Below are 15,801 nucleotides of genomic sequence, written 5' to 3'. Positions count from 1 at the left end.
GCAGAGTTTGTATTAGTACCTGCCTCACCTGAATCCCTGTCTCTAGCTGTTTGCATTAGGCCAAGCTTCTTACCTTTGGATGCCCACGAATGGGAAGAGTTTTCAGCCTGATTCTCACATGAATGGCTTTCAACTCATCGTCAAATATCCATTTCCAATATCTACCACCCTTGTATTATTTTTCTCTTCTTTCTGTTCCACCTTAAGCCTCTCCCCCATTCCGAAGACCCACTATTTTGCGGTCTTTCTCCTTCCTCTCCCTTCATTCTTGCTTTGTGCTCTTTCTCTCTCTTTCCATCTGTCTGTCTCTCTCTCTCTTTCTCTCTCTCTCCCTAAAGCTCCTTGTTACTTCAGGAGATGCTCCAAGGGTTAGGAGAAGCAGAAAATGGAATAAGACAAGCTGGATGGAGAAGATGGCAGGACAGGAGATATTTAAGGACCAGAACGAGAATTGGGTTTGTGTAAAATGTCTGGGGTTAAGTGTAGTGACAATTAAGAGGAAGTACAGAAAATGAGATTGATGGGAAAAGAGAGATCTCCATCTTAAACCTGCCTTTCCTGAATATCATCATCATCATCAATCGTATTTATTGAGCGCTTACTGTGTGCAGAGCACTGTACTAAGCGCTTGGGAAGTACAAGTTGGCAACATATAGAGACAGTCCCTACCCAACAGTGGGCTCACAGTCTAAAAGGGGACTTGAATACCCACTTGTTGATAATTAATAATAGTAATAATGATGGTATTTCTTAAGCGCTTACTAGGTGATCATGTTGTCCCACGGGGGGCTCACAGTTTTAATCCCCATTTTACAGATGAGTAACTGAGGCACAGAGAAGGTAAGTGACTTGCCCCAAGTCACACAGCTGACAGTTGGCGGAGCCCGAATTTGAACCCATGACCTCTGACTCCAAAGCCCGTGCTCTTTCCACTGAGCCACGTTGATGGCGTTATATTTGACATTAAGGTGTTCAGAATAGGAATTAGAGACAGTTCCTGGCCTTGCTAAAAGAACATGTTTGTCCTCTGGGTGCAGATGATCGACATGCTCTACTTTGTGGTAATCATGCTGGTCGTGCTGATGAGTTTTGGAGTAGCCCGTCAAGCTATTCTTCACCCAGATGAGGAGCCATCTTGGAGACTAGCCCGAAACATCTTCTACATGCCCTACTGGATGATCTACGGAGAGGTGTTTGCAGACCAGATAGACCGTAAGAGTAGAATTCATAGTAAGACTCTGTTTCCTGCTTCTGAGGCAGACAGGCTCAAATTCAGAGGAGGGTCTTGGTTACTTTGGAAAACAAGTGTGTGTTTCTTTGTCACTGTGCTGCAGGAGTTGTCAAAATAGAGCTTTTCGATCGGCTCGAGGAATTTGAGATTGGCGATGAATCTTTAGGCTTCAAGGGACCAGTTTTTTCTTTGCCTCAGAGGTCTTTGACCGACATACAAAATTATTCCACAGTGATATAGGGATTTTATCTGAGGAAACACCACTTGAATCAACAAAGTTCCAAAGCCATCACTAGTCACACAGTCACACAGCTGACAGTTGGCGGAGCCAGGATTTGAACCCATGACCTCTGACTCCAAAGCCCATGCTCTTTCCACTGAGCCACGTTGATGGCGTTATATTTGACATTAAGGTGTTCAGAATAGGAATTAGAGACAGTTTCTGGCTGCGGCTTTGGTGGAATCAGGGATCCTACAGGCTTGCAGAGAGATTTCTCATTGTTAGCAGTAAACTCCTTGGCATGAGACGGGAATTGCATTGGTAAAATTATGTTCGCTTACATCACTTTGATTTTATTCTATTAATCTCCAATTTCCATACCAGCATCAGCAGATTCACTACTGAGATCCTGTCTAGCCAAAACTTCCTCCTGCATTAATGTGGTTTTATGTCCACACTGTTTCAATAAATATAAAATGAAACACTATATGCTGTGTGGGAGGTGGTAGTTTTTCATGGCTGGAGGATCAGGCTTTTCTACTATTACGGGAAAGTGGAGCTTTGACATTAATTGTGGTTTTTGTCAAGTGCTTACTATGTACCAAGCACTGCACTAAGCACTGCAGTAGATACAAGATCATCAAATGCGCCATGGGGCTCCCAGCCTAAATGGGAGGGAACACAGATATTGAATCCCCATTTTGCAGATGAGGGAACTGAAGCACAGAGAAGTGAACTGACTTGTCCAAAACCCCACAGAAGGCAAGTGATAGAGATTATAACCTAGGTCCTCTGACTCCCAAACCCGGGCTCTTTCCACTGGGCCACACTGCTTTTTGATGAGTGGTTATCGGATTTGATTCACCAGGAAGCAAAGTACTAGTCATCAAACTATAGCCATCCACATTGGACTGAATTTCTGTGTTCTAGGAGATTTATGGTCCATCCCCTTAGGCACAACCATGGCACTTTAGCTAGCGTGTCACAGATTGCTGCAATTACTTCTACATCCAGCTAGTGCTGAATTTTCTAGCTATTTGAGAATGGAATGTTTCTTCTGTCCTCCTCGTGTTTTGTTACACTGAGATGTTTTACTCTAAATGGAGAGTGATGACTAGTAAAACACACAATACATTCTTTTTAGCTTTCTCAAAGTGACCCTTGGTATGAAATCTTAGAGGCACTCAAAAAGAGTTACTGTACTTGGATTTGTTTCTAACAAACCGGGATAGGACCCAAATTTGTTTCGTGAGCATATTTGGCTGTTCCTAGTTCTTCTAGTTCCTGGACTGCAGATGTGATTCAAATTTTTATTGCTTTTCTTTGAAAAATGTTAGTAATGATAAAAGCCAGAGAAACTGAGCTTACTTTAGTGTTCTACTGCTTCCCAAATATCATCATCATCATCACCATCACCATCAATAGCATGTCAGAGCAGCCTGCTCACACAATTTGCCAAACAAACTGCTTGGGAACCAAATATCCAATGACAGTTATTTTTAGTAGCTTTTCAGATAGTTGCATGATAATTCTGTGTGTTGGGTCTATGATGTGTTTGCGTAGGGACATCAGTGAAGTTGATTTGACCGAGGAATTTGCATAGTGAAATGATCATCTGCCAACAGTACGTTGCATTTTATTTTTTTAGCTATCAAATTTTAATTGCCCTTAGAATATTGTGGTAAAACATTGACTTGAACATTTAGAAGAAGCAAAGTGAATAGAAAATTTCAGAATGTACTATATAAAAAGTTCTAAAGAAACTACTGTTTCTAAGAGTACAGACATTGTTCTGAAGTTAAGCTGTTTGTCATTTCCTGGCAGCAAAACAGTTTCCTATTAATCCTTTGTTTTTCTTTTCTCTCTTGTTTCCTTAATTTTTACTTTTCTTTCCCTTAAACCCTTTTTCTTTTGGATCACTGTGTAGTCTATGCCATGGAAATTAATCGTAAGTCAACTTGGGAGTTATTAATTTTGTGTAATAAAGTGTTAATTAGCCTTTCCTTTCCAAGAAAATTGATATTTTCCTTAAAGATGTTTTATGGATGTCTAACTTTTTCTATTAAGTCACCAAAGGGTCAAAGAAATATGAAAGAATGAAATGATTCATTATATCAACAAATAATTAGTCAACTGATATAGGCCACATTGATCAATTTTCCTTTTAAAGTCTGTGTACAGTAAGTAATAGTATAAAGGAGAATACTGACACATTATTGTTATTATCAATGTTAATAGCAATGTTAATTAATAGCGTTAGTTAATATTATTATTAATGTCTGTCTCCTCCTCTAGACTGTAAGCTTGCTGTGGGCAGGGAATGTGTCAGTTTACCATTTTATTGTACTCTCCCAAAAGCTTAGTACAGTGTACTGCACATAGTAAGTGCTCAATAAATATGACTGACACATTCCTGCTTTCATGTGAAGTAAAATTGTCTACAAAGTACATTGCTTAGAATGCTTCTACCCTTTTGTGATAGATCCTCTGCCCTCCCTGTCTATTAAGTCAGGCAGTACCTAGGAGTCCGTTAATAAATAATTTACTTAATGAGTAAGTGCCCTAACTTAAGAACAAGTTCTTTTTCTAGATTTTTAAAGAAAAAATCATTTTCATAATCATTATGATCGACATAACCAATAAGCATCCCCAGTGAGCATGGCATTGTACTCACCCCTAAGGAGAGGTGTCTTAATCTGCCCTCAGAGAGTTTAAAATCTGAGAGGAAAGACAAATATACCGAGATAAGTATGAACAGAAATGAATACACATATAATAGCATATAAACATTCATGGTACACACAGTGCGGTCTCCCTTGGAAAATGGTGGCTGTGCTTCAGTTCTGAGGCTGCAGGATCTGAGAATCTTAGGAACACACAGTGGGGTTGGCTCTTTCAAGCTAACACCCTGGATTAGTATTACAGATGCAAACATAGTGGTTAAATAAACAGTTAAATGTAAACCAACAATTCCTTGATGAAGTATTCATCTCTCCTCTACACTGTAAGCGCCCTGTGGACAGGAAATGTGTCTGGTGTTTTATCGTACTCTCCCAAGCGTTTTGCACACAGTAAGTGCTCAGTAAATATGATTGAATAAATGAATGAAAAAATGGATGGTTAAATAGACACATACATGCAAACAACTCCTTGACGGAAGTATCTATCTCTATTCTAGATTGTAAGCTCCTTGTGGGCAGGGAACTTTTCTACCAACTCTATTATAGTGTTCTCTCCCAAGAGCTTAGTAGCGTGCTCTGAACACAGCAAATACTCAATAAAGACCACCGATTGATTGATTACTTGATCTCTCAGAACCCATAAAATCGAGAAAGGTGTTTTCATGGATCAGGACATTTATGAAAGTGCACAAAATAAGCATATGCCATTTATGCCTCTAATAATAATGATAATTATTTATTATGATTACTTGTTAAGCACTTACTGTGTGCAAGGCACTGTCCTAAGCACTGCGTTGGATACAAGCAAAATATCAGGGCAATGTTAAAATGAACATCCATTGTATTTTACCTCAGCTCCTTGTGGAGAAAATCTTTACGATGAGGACGGCAAACGACTCCCTCCATGTATTCCAGGAGCTTGGCTCACACCCGCTATCATGGCTTGTTACCTGTTGGTAGCTAATATCCTGCTGGTAAACCTGCTCATTGCTGTCTTCAAGTAAGTGTCGAGACTGGAGGGTCGCTAGCATCTCATTTATTTCCTTAATTTTGACTCTTTAAAACGGAGAGCCCTCCCTCCGTAATATAAATCAAATTGACCATTTTATTATGATCCTGGTAGTGGATGATGCTTTCTACGCTTATTAGCCTGACAACAAATGATTCACACGATCACAAATTGCAACAATGTAACACTAAAATGAAATAGAATTTAATTTTTGGTTCATGCTTTGTGACTTTTACATGCAGTTTAATTTGAGAGAATTTATCCTGAAAAAGCCTCTTGGGAAAAAGGTTTGATTGAGTAATATTTTAATTTGTTTGCAGAGAGATACTTTTCATATAGAGAGCAGTTTTCATTTTATGAGCTCAGGATTTCTGTGGAATTGTGAATTGGATAAGACAGCATGAGCTAATAAAGCATGTAGATGTGGGTGTCAGAAGGCCTGAGTTCTAGTTCCAGCTTTTCCACTAGCCTGCACTGTGATTATAAACAAATCACTTCATCTTTCTGTTCCTCAGTGTTCTCATCTGTAAAATGGGGATAGTAACACCCAGTACTGTGGGGGTAAAATCAGCTCACAGATGTGAAAGTATTTTGGAAAAATGATAAAAGGCCCTACCAATTCAAAGTATTATTATCATTATTGTCAAGGTCTGCAAAACTATAACAGATTTTCCTACAAGAGACATGAGCAAAACTTGTTTTCTTCAGTTTGAACAATTGCTCAAGCAGAAGAGTAAAAAAAAATATAAATAAATAAGGATATTTAAGTGTAAATAAATACAGCATTTATTGTAGGGAAGTATGGAAGATATGAATTTCTAACTCAACTTTTTAAATTTCTGAGAATAAATTCTTGAGCATTTGCTCAGTTTTGAAAGCGTCTCCAGTTGTGCTCAAGCTAGACGAATTGCTAACCTTAGTTATTGCTGAGAATCCTCACCTTCAAAGTAAAATATCCCCTACAGACCAGTCAGTGTTCTCCAAATTCAGACTCATGATCGTTAATAATCCTATTGCTATTCTTACTCTTATTATATCATTATTATATTCATGAAGCACCTACTAGGTGTCAAGCAAAGTTCTTACTGCTAGGGTACATATAAGTTAATCAAATTGGATACGTTTCCTGACCCTCACTGGACTTACAGTCGAAATAGGAGAGGGAACAGGCATGGGATCCCCACTGAGGCCCAGAGAAGTTAAGGTCACAAGGTCAAGGTCACGAACAAGTAATTGACAGAGCTGAGAGTTGAATCCGCATCCTCTGACACCCAAGCACTAGGCCATGCTGCTTCTGGTGACTGCACCTGTGAGACCTAGAAGAGTTGTGTGGTTTATCTAGACTGTGAGCCCGTTGTTGGGTAGGAACCATCTCTATATGTTGCCTACTTGTACTTCCCAAGCGCTCAGTACAGTGCTCTGCACCAGTAAACGTTCAATAAAAACGATTGAATGAATAAATGTATTCATGAGGCACCATAAAGATCGGACCCAGGGGAGAAACTTTCAGTCATCCCTTTCCATCCTCTACCTTTTTTTATGATATTTGTAAAGTGCTTACCATGTGTCAGACACACAAGATCTGGGGAAGATACAAGTGAATTAGTATACACTCTTAGAAGGATTTGTGTCCAAACTGAATAGCGGATATCACTTTCCAAACTGAATAGCTGGTACCACTTCTGAAAGCTGGGAAAGATACAAGTGAATTAGACAGAGTCCTAGTCCCGCATAGGGCTCACAGTCTAAGTAGGAAGGGGAACTGAGGCACAGAGAAGTGAAGTGGCTTGCCCAAGGTCACACAGCAAGCATTTGGCAGAGCCGGGATTAGAACCCAGGTCTTCTGATTGCCAGACCCATGATCTTTCCACTAGGCCATGCTGCTAATTCAGAGCACCCCATGTCATATAAACCCATCAGTCATTTCTCGTGCTTAAATACTTATTGATACCCACCCTGAACACTTTTGTAAATATTATTCAATAGTTCATTCAGTTGCTTATTTTGAAATTTTTAAATGGTATTTGTTTGGTCCCTACTAAGCACTGGGGTAGATACAAGATAATCAGGTTGGACACAGTCCCTGTCTCACATGGGGCCCAGTTTTACTCTCCATTTTACAGATGAGGTAACTGAGGCCCAGAGAAGTTAGGTGGTTTGCTTGAGGTCACACAGCAGACGAGTGGCAGAGCCAGGATTAGAACCCAGGTTCTCTGACTCTCAGGCCTATGCTCTTTCCACTAAGCCACTCTGTAAATACTTTCAGGTCATTAGAGTGTAAGCCCCTTGTAAGTAGGAAATGTGCCACTTATTGAGGTTTTGAGGTTAACATAAGTGAAACATGTGGCACTGACCAGGTTATGAGGTAGAACCCTCCACAAGTAGTAGGTGTAGGAGCAATAACATTTATTGAGCGCCCATTGGGTGCAATACACTGTACAAAGCACTTGGATGTACATACCAGGTGGAATTTTTAATACAGGGAGAGCTGTGGGGGTCTGTTGGATTTGGGAAGATAGGGAGGAGGAACAGCATAAGTGAAGAAGGTACAAATTTGGGAGACTCAAGACTTGTGAGGAACAAAGAGAGTAGATATTCATTCAATCATTCATTCAATCTTATTTATTGAGCGCTTACTGTGTGCAGAGCACCGTACTAAGCGCTTGGGAAGTACAAGTTGGCAACATATGGAATTGGACGCTACCCAACAGTGGGCTCACAGTCTAGAAGGCACTAGGCAATGCTGGTCCTCCTGGCCTACACAAGTGGGAGAAAGACAGAGAGGGACTATTCAGATAGGAAGGAGGTGAGGGAAAGACTCATCTATAGGCCTATAGGAACAGTCAACTGGGAAAAAAAAAAAAAGATGAGAGGAATTCATAGTGACTTGAACTAGCACCTCTGAGGAATGGAGAGTGCCCTGATTCAGTAGCTTCACGCTACAATAATCCATTTTGCATCCTCTTTTGTCCGCATGTCAGTCAAGTCAACTGTAATGATTGAGCATTTACTGTGTGCAGAGCACTGTACTAAGCACTTGGGAAAGTACAATATAACAGACACATTCCCTGCCTGCTATGAGCCTACAGTCTAGCGGGGAAACTAGAATACAAATGTTCATTCATTCAGTCAGTCATATTTCTTGAGTGCTTAGTGTGTGCAGAGCACTGTATTCATGCATTCATTCATTTAATCGTATTTATTGAGCGCTTACTGTGTGCAGAGCACTGTACTAAGCGCTTGGGAAGTACAAGTTGGCAACATACAGAGACGCTCCCTACCCAACAATGGGCTCACAGTCTAGAAGACTAAGCACTTGAATAATAACAATAATGGTATTTGTGCTTACTATGTGCCAGGCACTGTTCTAAGCTCCGGGGTGGATACAAGCAAATCGGGTTGGACTCAGTTCCTGTCCCACAGAGGGCTCACAGTCTTATTCCCCATTTTACAGATGAGGTAACTGAGGCACAGAGAAGTGAAGTGACTTGCCTAAGATCACACAGCAGACAAGTGGCGGAGCCAGGATTAGAACCCATGACCTTCTGGTTCCCAGGCCCACGCTTTATCCACTATGTCATGCTGCTTCCTGAGGACCCTGTATGTGTGGACACTTCCTTCGTTCACTCCCATCCACCCCAGACGAGAGATTTGATCCTTGTGAGAGTCTCACACCTGTTGGGCTGATCCAGATCTCCCAATTCTGGCCTTACTTTAGAGAGGGAAGAGTTAGAACAGGCTAAAAATTTTCAGCCTATGCAGGACTATATTTTGAAGATCTAAAAAGATAAAGAAAAGCATGCACTAACAATCAATCTCTCTTTCAGCAATACCTTCTTTGAAGTGAAGTCGATATCCAATCAGGTTTGGAAGTTCCAACGATACCAGTTAATTATGACGTTTCACGACAGGCCAGTCCTACCTCCTCCTATGATTATCTTAAGCCATCTTTACATAATCATCATGCGCTTCAACAGTCGCTGTAGAAAAAAAAGAGGAGGAGACCAAGATGAGCGTGATCGGGGGCTGAGTATGTGAAGAGTTCTATCTAAATACGGACCGTGGTACAACTTCACACGGGAAGCAGATGCTTTGGGCTTAGGCAATAACCAAGGAATGATCCAGTCCAACAAACTCAAAGATGTTTCACCCAACGATTTAAATATGTAAAAACGCCTCAGCCTTTCTATTCCTGCTACTATTCTTTTCAGAACTGTTCATTTGGTGCTCATCTTACTTTGGCCAACAACAGTTAATTTTACTGAAACCCTCCTAGTGAGAAAGAAGAGGCAAAACATCCCTCAGGAGAACATAACTTCAGATGGCTTGTTTGCTAAATCAGTGTTCCTGATTAATTTTTGGTAGCTGTTTGTTACAAAAAAGAATGGAATAAACAGTTGCGCTCATTCTCCAAATACATCAGAATTTTTCCCAGCCCTATTCTTTTATTTTCCTAATCCTTATAATTTTCTGCAGTCTAATTTATATGACTGGTATGATTTTATGATCAACCAGATGAGGAAAAAAGAGCTTAATTGAATGAGAAGTTTGTAAGACTTGACAAAATCGCAGTTTGATAGGAATGGCTTGATTCTAAATGAGAGTGATCTTTTCATATATAATATATACAGACTGGGCCCGCTAATCTATAAATTAAAACAACAATTTTTACCATTTTACCCAGAGTTGTTTCTAAATGATGAAGAATTGAAGAAATTACATGAATTTGAAGAGCAATGCGTGGAGGAATATTTTCAAGAAAAAGAAGATGAGCAGCAGTCGTCGAATGATGAACGTATCAGAGTTACATCTGAAAGGTGTGAAGTGAAAGGCTTTTTCGAGAAGAAAAGGAGAAAATAGCTTCTTTTCTTTATTTGTGTTGTTGGTGAAAAGGACGCATGAGAATAGGTCAAACCTCAATCAAATTTCGGTTTGAAATTCAAATACTCAAAACCTCTGGGTTTGGAATTAATGTCCTCTTGATACACTTGCATAAGCAGACACGCACGTCCATACATACGCACGCACAGACACTTTTCAATCACATGGGAATCACTTTGACTGGAAGTCTATTTTAAGTTAATGACTTCTAGATACATACCAAGATTAAGAACAAAAATGTATACATCCGAGATAGAAATCTCCAAAGGCAGGAATTTGTCAAGACATTTTGGCAGGTTCGCGCCTTTGAAATGAAAATGTAATACTGCTTGCTGGAAAAGGTTTCCCCATGGGCTTCAGTTCTGACTGAGAACAGAACAAGGAAGGGAAAATCTTTAAAACTTTATGCAAGGTTTTAAAAGATTCAGAGCCCAGGTTTTTAATAACCGAATGAAGGTTGAAATGAGTTCTTACTCTCAAAAGCAAACACATCAATCCAGATTATCGCTGGTTTGACCATCACCCTAAAAGCTAGAGAGTGCAGGATTCAAAGAGTTAGAGAAGTAGCATAGCCTCGTGGAGAGAGCATGGGCCGCAGTCAGAGGAACTGGGTTCCAATCCTGACACCGCCACTTGTCTGCTGCATGACCTTGGACACTTAACTTCTCTGTGCCTCAGTTACCTCATCTGTAAAATGAGGATTAAAACTGAGAGACCTTATGTGGGGTAGGGACTGTGCCCAACCCATCTAGCTTGTAACTACCCCATCACTTAGTACAGTGTCTGGCACATAGTAAGTTCTACACAGAAGCAGCGTGGCTCGGTGGAAAGAGCATGGGCTTGGGAGCCAGAAGTCATGGGTTCTAATCCCAGCTCCGCCACTTGTCAGCTGTGTGACTTTGGGCAAGTCGCTTAGCTTCTCTGGGCCTCAGTTACCTCATCTGGAAAATGGGGATTGAGACTGTGAGCCCCGCGTGGGACAACCTGATTACCTTGTATCTCTCCCAGCACTTAGAACAGTGCTTTGCACATAGTAAGCACTTAACAAATGCCATTCTTCTTCTTCTTCTTCTTCTTCTTATTATTATTATTATTATTATCATTATTGTTAACAGATACCCAAAAAAGGGTGGTGGTGGAGGGGGAGAAGCCCTACTGAAGGCTCACCTCCTCCAGGAGACCTTCCCAGATTAATCCCCCCTTTTCCCTGCTCCTCCTCCCCTCCCCATTGCCCCAGCTTGCTCCCTTTGCTCTACCCCTCTCCCCCCGACAGCACTTGTGTATATGGGTGCATATTTACAATTCTACTTATTTATATTAATGATGTGTAATACATCTCTAATTCTATTTATATTGATGCTATTGTTGCCTGTCTCCCCCCTTCTAGACTGTGAGCCCATTGTGGGCAGGGATTGTCTCTGTTGATAAATTGTACTTTCAAAGCCCTTAGTACAGTGCTCTGCACACAGTAAGCACTCAATAAATACGATTGAATAAATGAATGAGTGAATGAACGAGGAGACACTTTTAGAGGGAGAGCAAGTGGGATGAGGCTTGGGAAAGCCAGGCAGGCTTCAGAGAGAGAACTGTTCAGAAAAATCTGATTTGGGGGATTTTTCAACCCTCCTCAGAAATTCTCTATAATATGCTGGAGACAGAAAGAGCATAACTAAGAATCCAGCATCAAAATCTCAAAGGAAAAAAACCATGTCTTTGCCCCACAGTTGGAAAATCATAGGGGCAATGTCACCGTTGTTCTCAAATAACCGGCATTTTTGCATAAATACAAAATTGCCTGACCTTGGCAAATGTGTTTTATGATGGGGCTTTCATTTCTTCTTAAAAGTTAAATGGCCCTTATAATAAACATTAGTTACATATTTTCTGAGTACATGGCAATTACTAAACAAATTTGAATAATAATAATAATAGTGGTATTTGTTAAGAGCTTACTATATGTCAAGCACTGTTCTAAGCGCTGGGGACTGTACAAGATAGCGTACCTGTCCGTCATAGAGCTCACAGTCTAAGTAGGAGGGAGAACTTGAATTAATTCATTCATTCAATTGTATTTATTGAGCGCTTACTGTGTGCAAAGCAAGGTACTAAGCACTTGGAAAGTACAATTCATCAATAAAGAGAGACAATCCCTGCCCACACTGGGCTTACAGTCTGGAAGGGGGGAGACAGACATCAAAACAAGTAAACAGGCATCAATATAAATAAATAGAATTATAGATATGTACATCTATGTTGTGGGGCGGGGGGTAGAGCAAAGGGAGCGAGTCAGGGTGATGGGGAAAGGAGGAGGAGCTGAGGGAAAGGGGAGCTTGATTTAATTGAGACATAGAGGAGTTAAGTGGCATGCCCAAGGTCACACAGCAGGCCCGTGGAAGAGGTAGGATTAGAACTCAGGTCTTCTGATTCCCAGGTTCGTGCTCTTTCCACTGGGCCATGCTGCTTCTCATCCAGGCTGCAGGATCCCCTGAAAAGTTCATCGAGATTGTGGGACTGCTTCACGACAGTAGGGTTGATGGGGTCAGGGCGGCCCGTCCAATCCATTCCCCATTGCCAGAAGAGTAGCTCGTTACGGGCAGGAAATGTGTCTGCTAATTCTGTTGTGTTGTACTCTCCCAAGCGCTTAGTACAGTGCTCTGCACATAAGTGCTCAACAAAGACCGTTGATTGATTGAAAGATACAGAATGGTCCTGGCCCTGTTCATTCATTCATTAAATCGTATTTATTGAGCCCTTACTGTGTGCAGAGCACCGTACTAAGCGCTTGGGAAGTACAAATGGGCAACATATAGAGACGGTCCCTACCCAACAACGGGCTCACAGTCTAGAAGGGGGAGACAGGGAGACTTGGGTGTTGGTATCAGAAATCTCTTCCGCACCCCTGGGAAACTCTACCAACTCAGCAGGCTTCATGCGTTATCCCAAACTGTAGAAACAGTAATTCAAGAAGTATTGCATACAGATGACTTTGCCCTAGAGGCCCACACCTCTTCGCAAAGGATTGTAAATCATTTCGCCGAATCTGCCAAGCATTACGGGCTGGAAATAAGTCTAAAGAAAACTAAGGAAAGGCTTACCCACAACAAACATTTTCCATTTTGCAGACGTTTTGTGTGCACAGTGTGGCTGGGGCTGTGGGTCCCAGATCAACCTTTTCAGCCCGTAATGCTGTTCTAAGCACTGGGGGGGGATAGACGGTGATCACGTTGTCCCACATGGGGCTCACAGTCTTCATCCCCATTTTACAGACGAGGTAACTGAGGCTCAGAGAAGTTAAGTGACTTGCCCAAGGTCACACAGCCGACACGTGGGCTCTTTCCACTGAGCCACGCTGCATGCATTCATAGATTAATTGCAACATCAGTGGTATCTAATTTAATAACAATAATGGTGGTATTTGTTAAATGGTTACTATATGCCAGGCACCGTACTAAGTGCTGGGGTGGATACAAGCATACTGGGTTGGACACAGTCCCTGTCCCACTTGGGGCTCACAGTTTTAATCCCCATTTGACAGATGAGGTAACTGAGGCACAGAGAAGTTAAATGATTTCCCCAGCAGACAAGTGGTGGAACCAGGATTAGAACCCAAATCCTTCTGACCTCTAGGCTCATGGTCTACCTACTAGGCAATGCTGCTTCTCTCTGACTATGAAGGACAAACACACACACATACACACACACACACTCCCCACCCTCCAACTTGGGTACTGAGGCATATATGCACTAACTAGATCACATAATCACAGCCCTAGACCCACAGGGTAGAGGCATTCCAGATAGTTCATTCCCAAACTTCTATTTTTTAGTAGCATATTTCCTCAATTATACACATTGGAGTTGCTTTTTTCACCACAGACATTGGGCTTGATTTTTATGATCCTTGGATCAGGCTTTAGAAAGAGACAGAGTCCCCTGGGATGTATACATTCCCCCTTATGGAATCTGTACAAATAGGAATGAGAAGGGGGATAACGGAAACCGAAAGCTTGGATTTCCAAAGCGGAGTATTGTACATTCCTGTTCTTCCTCCATGTCCTTTCCTTCCCACAATATACCCCTAAAATGAGATAGGGAGAAAAGGTGCTGTTAAATGGGTTTGAAGAAAAAGGAGATCCCTCCGTCCCTAACTCCTTTCACCTCCTGACAGTTGGGCTCTTAGTACAGTGCTCTGCACACATTAAGCCCTCAATAAATACGATTGAATGAATGAATGAATGAAAGCTGAGGAGTTGGGGTGTTTGGAAAAGAGTAAAAGGAAAAGTAAGCCCCAGCACCTAATTTTATTCCTAGTGCTTTCTTTTCGATTAATCACTTCAGTCTGATTTGGGGTATTTGATAAAATAGCTGCAATTACTCTTTCTCTCATTTATCTAACTATAGTCCTTCATTATGATGTTATGAAAGCAGCACGGCCTAATGGAAAAAGCATCGGCCTGCTTTCTAATCCTGCCTCTTCCGCTTGCCTGTTGTGTGACCATGGGCAAGTTGCTTAACTTCTGTGTGTTTCAGTTTCCTTAACTGTAAAATGGGGATCAAATACCTGTTCTCCCTCCTCTTAGATTGTGAACCTGAGAACTGTAACTAACCTGATTACCTTGTATCTAACCCAGTGCTTTGAACAGTGCTCGGCACATAGTAAGCGCTTAACAAATACCGTAATTGTTATTATTATGTGGAAGAGGAACTGCATCTAATCTAACCACGATGTCTCTATTCCAGGATTTGGTGTAGTGACTGGCACATAGAAAGCACTTAACAAATACCAGAATTATTATTATGAGGTATCAGAAGCACTTGAACTTTGTACTGTTCTGCCGGTTTCCATTGTCCGGGCTTGGGAGTCAGAGGTCATGGGTTCTAATCCTAGCTCCGCCACTTATCTGTTGTGTGACATTGGGCAAGTCACTTAACTTCTCTGTGCCTCTGTTATCTCATCTGTAAAATGGGGATTAAGTCTGTGAGCCCCACGTGGGACAACCTGCGTACCACAGTGCTTAGAACAGTGCTTAGCACATAGTAAGCACTTAACAAATACCATCTTCATTATTATCCAATGCTTAGAACAGAGCTTGGCACATAGTAAGCACTTAACAAATACCCTCATTATTTATTCAAGTATTCTGGCCTTACAATAAGAATCTATGATTTTTCTCTTCACATTACATCACTTCCTTCCTTTAGGCTTTCATTTTTGTGCTGTGGCAATTCATCAAACCAATGAAAGTTAATGAAGGCCAATAAGTCTTAGTAATCCATGTGATTTACTTGCACTCACATGTCCCACAGAGGGTTTGTGTATTTTGTGTATCTGCTTCAGATGCCTTTGATTGCTTTTGGTGGCAATCAAAAAACTTAGTTTTCTTTTAATGATTCTACTTGTTCACTTTAAATTGCATCCTTCAGTAGGAAGAGTCAGTATGCAAGTGCAACTGAGCCGTACAATTAATTTTTTCCTCATTAAAAGCAGAATAAAATCAATTTTTAAAAAAGAACAGAATTGTTTTCAAGTTACCAACTCCCTGCAGCATAAACAGGCTAAATACCTAGATCTTAACCAAAGTCTGAAAATCAGTAAGCAGTTTTATCTATGCCACAGGAAGCTTTTAAGTAGCGTTCAGGAAGAAATCCCTCAGAACTCAGTGCCATCACCCCACCTGAAGTTGTACAAGTTTGACTAAAGTGATATAAAATCTTTCTAAAAGTTGCATTTTCATTAAAAATGGAAAAAGGTGATCAAACCACATTATATTACCTCAGG

At 41.1% G+C, this 15,801-nt stretch overlaps 1 protein-coding gene across 1 annotated transcript in view; it reads left to right on the top strand.

Annotated features, from left to right (window-relative positions):
• The window catches only part of TRPM1 (transient receptor potential cation channel subfamily M member 1), a 95,455-nt gene that overhangs the window by 67,358 nt on the left and 12,296 nt on the right, over window positions 1-15,801 (top strand). The window contains exons 28-32 of the mRNA XM_038747318.1: window positions 1,038-1,212; window positions 3,379-3,399; window positions 4,988-5,132; window positions 8,969-9,171; window positions 9,826-9,958. Of these exons, the coding sequence (XP_038603246.1) occupies window positions 1,038-1,212; window positions 3,379-3,399; window positions 4,988-5,132; window positions 8,969-9,171; window positions 9,826-9,958 (677 nt within the window). The remainder of the gene's footprint in view (window positions 1-1,037; window positions 1,213-3,378; window positions 3,400-4,987; window positions 5,133-8,968; window positions 9,172-9,825; window positions 9,959-15,801) is intronic.

Source organism: Tachyglossus aculeatus, chromosome 5 (genome assembly GCF_015852505.1).
Source record: "Tachyglossus aculeatus isolate mTacAcu1 chromosome 5, mTacAcu1.pri, whole genome shotgun sequence".
NCBI classification, from domain to species: Eukaryota; Metazoa; Chordata; class Mammalia; order Monotremata; family Tachyglossidae; genus Tachyglossus; species Tachyglossus aculeatus.
The sequence above is the reverse complement of the archived record's forward strand: the minus strand, read 5'-3'. Positions and strand labels throughout refer to the sequence as shown.